Source organism: Vicia villosa, linkage group LG4, assembly GCF_029867415.1.
Source record: "Vicia villosa cultivar HV-30 ecotype Madison, WI linkage group LG4, Vvil1.0, whole genome shotgun sequence".
NCBI lineage: Eukaryota > Viridiplantae > Streptophyta > Magnoliopsida > Fabales > Fabaceae > Vicia > Vicia villosa.
Window position 1 is genome coordinate 78,001,707 of NC_081183.1, and position 6,151 is coordinate 78,007,857.

Consider the following 6,151-nt stretch of genomic DNA (forward strand, 5'->3'; position numbering starts at 1 on the left):
TGGAGAGATCTTCTTCATCATCATCATCCACGGCGAGAACCTGACTTCCAGAACTGGTGCTTGCGCTGACGAACACTTGAGAAATGGGGGGAATCACCTTCTTTCCAGGAGTTATGCTGAGCTGAGTAGAGGAAGATGGCCGATACCCAAGGCCATACTTGTCTCGCTTCTCATGAACATCAATCAGCTTGCCCCAGGCACTATGGGGAGTACCAGCTTCTAAGAAAGCCTTAGCATCATTTAAAGACGAGAGGGGCGCTCCGAGTTCCTTCTTATTCTCGACCACAGGGAGTTTGTCAACTGACACAATCTCTAAGGCTTGAAAAGGTGTCTCTTGTATCTCTCCCTCCACTTCAACATAACGGTATGATGCCAGATTATTGACTATCAAATCCTCTTCACCAGTGATCACAACAATCTTGTCATTCACAACAAATTTCAAACACTGGTGGAGAGTAGATGTCACAGCTCCAGCAGCATGAATCCAAGGACGACCCAAGAGGCAAGTGTATGAAGGGTTTATATCCATAACGTAGAAGGCAATGTAGAACATGTGAGGACCAATCAAGACAGACAGATCAATTTCTCCTTCTACGGACCTTCTAGAACCATCAAATGCTCTAACACTCATAGTGCATGGTCTCATCATAATCCCATCCATACTCAGCTTAAACAAAGTGGCCTTGGGCATCACATTAAGAGAAGAACCTGTATCAATCAGAACTCGAGACAACACAACATCCAGACACTTGACGGAGATATGCAATGCTTTGTTGTGTGCTCTACCCTCAGGTGGAAGTTCATCATCAGAAAAACCCAAACAATTACCAGCAGCAATGTTGGTCACAACCCCTTCAAACTGAGGCACGGTAATGTCTTGAGTCACGTGAGCGGAAGCCAGAACTTTCATCAGAGCATCACGATGAGCTTCAGAATGTACCAAGAGAGACAAGATGGAGATCTTGGCTTGGGTCTGATCAAGTTGGTCAATCACTTTGTAATCACTTTTCTTAATGATTTTCAAGAGTTGTTCGGCATCTTGGGCATTACGTGTTACAGGAGGATCAACAGCAACTTGCTTTCCTTTTGCTTGTATACTAGCCTCCTTGTTGGTCTCTTTAGGAGGCGGAGGAGGGGCAGCAAAGATCCGGCCACTACGGGTAATGCCACTAGTGCCAGTAATATTTGTGATACTTGAAGTACCCACTGGAGGACAGTCAAACTTCTTCCCTCGGATATACACGGCATTATAACTCCAAGGAACAGCCTTAGAATCATTCACAGGAGAGGGAACAAGAGACGAAGTTGAAGGAGTCGAAGGAACATTTGGAACCTGAATAACCAACGGAGTCCTCGGAGCCTGAATGACCAAAGGAGTACTCGGAGCATGAATGACCAAAGAAGTGTCCTGAGTCTTTGATATCTCAGGAGGGTAGTAAGGGATCTCCAAAGTGGCCACATCTTCGACAGGAACGACCCTTTCCACTCTAAGAACACCTTCATCCATTAATTCCTGGATTTCTTCTCTCAACCTAGTGCACTCCTCAGGATTAGAAGAACATTGCAAACAGTAGTCATGTAGTTCACACAGAACCTTTTGTTGCATAAGATACTCTCTGACAACTGCTAACGGCATCCTAACCTCATTAACATCATTTACCAGGATCTGATCATCACATAACTCAATAGCATTGGTCGTACCAGCATGAGGAGGCATAGGATTATTCTGCACATTGGGACCAGTGGGGGCGAATGAGATAAGCTTGTCGTCAAGGAGATCCTGAACCTTCAATTTGAATGCTCTACACTTTTCAATAGTATGGCCTGGAGCCCCTGAATGAAATTCACATCGAGCATTAACATCATAACCGGGAGGGAGAGGACTAGGTGGAGGTCCAAGTTCACGGAGTTGTACCAATTGACCAGCAAGCAACTGAGGGAGAAGCTGAGCATATGACATCGGAACCGGATCGATACGCCTATCTTGGAATCTTGTTCTTTGCGGGCCCCTTTGACCTTGAGGCCTAGGGTTTTGTTGACGATTCTGAGGAGCAGCAGCTTGTTGTTGTGGTACGAAAGGCTGTTGGGGTGCCATCCATGGTTGTGGAAGAGCAGCAGCATATGCTTGAGGGACATACGGACCAGGAACAGCATAAGGCATCGGATAATACGGAGGTGGAACAGCAGAATATGCAGGAGCTCGGCCTGGGTCAACAGAAGCGGTGCTAGTCTCACCTTCCTTCTTCTTCACAAACCCAGAATACGGCTTCTTACCATTACCACTTGAGTTGCTAGGATTAGTAACACCTTGAATGGTACCAGCCTTGACACAGTTCTCAACCCTCTCACCAATGATGACCACATCCGAAAAGGAAGGAGAAGTATTACTAACCATGTGCTGAAGATACGGCCCTTTCAGAGTCCCCATAAACAGATCAATCAACTCTCGGTCCAATAAAGGAGGTTGGACTCGAGCAGCAAGTTCACGCCACCTCTGGGCGTATTCCTTAAAAGACTCTTCAGATTTCTGTGACATATTCTGCAGCTGTGCACGGCTAGGAGCCATAGCAGTATTGTAGTGATATTGTTTCAAGAAGGCATCAACAAGTTCTCCCCAAGTACTGACGTTAGACCTCTCGAGTTTCATATACCACTCTAACGGGGCTCCAGTGAGACTATCCTGGAAGAAGTGCATAAGCAGAGGTTCGTTCTCAGCGTGAGCGGCCATCTTACGGCAGTAGGAACGAATGTGAGTCTCTGGGCAGGTAACTCCCTTGTACTTATCAAAATCTGGCACCTTGAACTTCGGGGGAATAACAATCCCAGGTACCAAGCACATAGCAGCAGTGTTAAAACTCGAAGTTTTAGCAACCTCAACGGCCTTAAGGCGTTCTTCAAGAGCTTGGTACATCCTAGCGGTCTCAGTCAACTCAGCAGTAAGATCATGTTCAAGGTCAATAACCTCGTGGTGGTCATCCACTACCTTCGGTATCCCCTCAGCAGGAATCTCCTTAGTTTTCACCCCTCCATCAGCAGAATTGGTGGGAGTATCCTTGATCAATCCAGCAACGCTCTTTCTGAGCTCTTCTTGTCCTTGGACAACGACATGGAGAGTCTCCATAAGTTGGGTCATTCTCTCCCCCATAACATCCATATCCCTACGGAGGGCAGCTTGGTTCTTCTCAAATTGATCCATGAGTCTCTCGTTGCTCCGGGTACGGTAAGGATGTAAGAAAGTCAGCTTCGTCGTCGGAAAAGAAATCTGTTGCTGAAAGGGACCCCAATTAGTTTCTTGTACAATAACCTGAAAAATGTAATGTGATAATGTGAATGTATGAGTGCATGTGTGCGTATGACGTGATGTGCCATTTTCAGAGTATCCAAGGTTTAATATTGATCCAGAATAGCTAACAATGCGACAAAAGATAAGTATCAAGAGAAACTAGTTCTTTTTATTCATAACAGAAATTTAAACTTGGGCAAGCCATACATCAACAAGATAGTTCAACAATGGAAATAAAAGACCCCATCCAACAAGTCTGGTGGTGGTCGAAACATACAGACTCAAACATCAATCCATCTGAATATAAAACAGAGGTCCTCCTTGTCTGAAGTGCTCGTCGCTCCACTTCTTAGTTTCATCAAACAGTTTCTTGGTTGCTTCTCGATCTCTTCCTTTAAGAAGGCTTTGGATCACCTCATCTTTGCGAAACAAATGCCCATCCAGCTTCTTGCAGCACTCCCTGAGTTCGTCACATCCTTTGCATTCTGGGAGATAATCTTTCTCAGATACGTCCTCCATCATTCGATCTCTGAGCTTGGCATTTTCTTCTGTTAGTCGAGTATTACGAAGGTGACTTCCTTTCAGTTGAGTCTCAATTGCCATTCTTTTAGTGGTCTCTTCTTCCAGTTTCTTTTTCAGATTCTTCACTTCAACTCTAGCATCCCTTTCTATCTTGAGCTTATAAGCTTTCAAGTCTTCTCGGTACTCTTGCTTGAGTTTCTCTTCTGCTTCTTTCATGGCCCTTTTTAGGATCTTTTGGTGATCCTCGACAGTAACAGTAGTATCTCTTTCACCCTTTCGGTTCTAGCCCTCTTTTGAACTCTGGAAGATCCTCCCTTTAGCATTTTGGCTTCGTGTGTCAACTCAACCTTTTTCTGGTCCACAAGACAATGTTTCGGTTGCGCATCTACCTGGATACGATTCTCAGCAGGTACAGTGGCAATTGGAATCTTAGGTGGTTGCTCGTACAATGGGTTAACCTTCGGGAAAGGCAACAGACGATCTTTAACTCTATTTTCAACCCAATCTGTGTAGGCTTGTTTGGCAACGGGATTCTTTTCACCAAGAGAAATCTGATCATTTGTATGGATGCTATTCCAGGCACTCCTCACTTTTTCTAGACCCTTTGGATCGGTTCCCTTCTCAAAGCAAACGGACTCGAATATCTCTTTGTCCAAAGGCTTGTCTTCAAGTGCAAAACCCAACTGACGCAGCGCTAGCTTAGGATTATAATTGATAACACCTTTTGTTCCTATGAGAGGAACGTTGTCAAAAGTACCACAGCTAGTTATAACTTTCTCCACATCCATTCCAGTGGGACACCAGACAATGTCATTTCCGGTAAGCCCCATGATCCTTTGAGGCCATTTCTGAGTAGAGGTAATGAAGGGACCACTTGCAGGTAGGTGGGACTTAAACCAGGTGTATAACAACGGCAAACAATTTCTTATGGCTCCTCCTTTCCCATATCGAGAGTGAATGGAATAGTACGTATCGGCTAGCAAAGTAGGGATCGGATTCTTATCCACGAAAAGACATATAGCGGCCAGATCAACGAACTTGTGAATGTTAGGGAACATCACGATCCCATAGATCAAAACGGCCAGAAGGGCGTTGAAAGCCTCCCACACCTTTTTGTTGGCCAATTCTTGGGCCTTCTCAACCAAGAAACTCATATAGAAACCATGAGTGTTATCATTCTTCTTCCAATTCCCAAGGACGTCTCCTATGCTCAAATAAAGAGCGTTGGCAATGTTGTCCAAATCAGGTTTCTCTGGGACACAAACGAAAGGAACCTTGTGTTGAACCTTGATATTGAGAAAGTGAGAGTACTCCTCGAGAGTGGGAGCCAACTGATAGCCTGAGAAGGTGAAACAACGCAAGTCAGGATCATAGAACTGGAGAAGAGTAGATAAACCCCATTCGTCGACGTGTGAGTCCAAAAGAGTCAAGATGTTTCCATAATTCTCAGTGAACACAGTTTTATTATGACCAGTGATCAATCCACCCAATTGCCCCAACTGAATCAAGCCTTCGCGATGGAAACTGTAAGTGTGAGTACACCTTGTAGCTTCTCTAGTAGCGGTCACGTTGTTAGCCATCCTGGATGAAAGGTAATAGCCTCGGATACCCTGAAAAATGGCATGCATATGAGAAATAATAATATTTTTCTTCTTTTCTTTTTTTTCTTTCTCTTTTTATTACATCTTTTCTTTTCTTTTCTTTTCTTTTCTTCTTTTTTTTTTGAAAGGTAAACATGCCATGATGTAAATGATGCAATGGAGGTTTCCCCACATAGGAGAAGTGTGTGTGGCCTCTGAATGAGATCGGACGTTGCAGGATCAAAGGTCCGACACCTTTTTGAATACCAGGACAACCAATAGTCACCAACAGAACAGAATAGTCACCAACGGTACCTGTCATGTATATCCCACCCCACTCACAGGTGAATCTAGGTCAAGGTAGGTCAATGGCTTCCAGCGTTATCAGTTCTCCTGAAACACCATCATTGTCGCAAATACATGCCAACAACGGTATCTCATTTGAACCTCGACTGGTCGTGGGTCTCATGATCGCAATCAACAGAACCTGACATTCTGTTGGCGTCATGACTATCCACTCTATCCTAGGTATCCTATGTGTCACTCTGGCCTGGGTATTGGGCCTTTTACCTCATAAAACATCCCACCCAACCTGCAAAACAGAACAGAAGACCCCAAGGAACACAGAATATAATCCATATGCATGATGTGCAAACAGAAATAAACATGATATGTAAGCAGAAAAGTAAACATGCAAACATATATACAAGGTATAGACATAAAAACAAATAAACACCCAGTAAATAAACAAACAAACGCAGGCTAG

General features: G+C 44.4%; 1 protein-coding gene across 1 annotated transcript; it reads right to left on the minus strand.

Moving 5' to 3' along the window:
• Positions 1–4,029: 4,029 nt before the first annotated feature.
• On the minus strand, positions 4,030–5,385 carry LOC131597397 (uncharacterized). The gene is made up of 2 exons (XM_058870097.1): positions 4,563–5,385; positions 4,030–4,469 (listed from the first exon to the last, which is right to left on the minus strand). The coding sequence occupies exons 1-2, from the start codon at positions 5,383–5,385 to the stop codon at positions 4,030–4,032; spliced, it is 1,263 nt and encodes a 420-aa protein (XP_058726080.1).
• Positions 5,386–6,151: the final 766 nt, after the last annotated feature.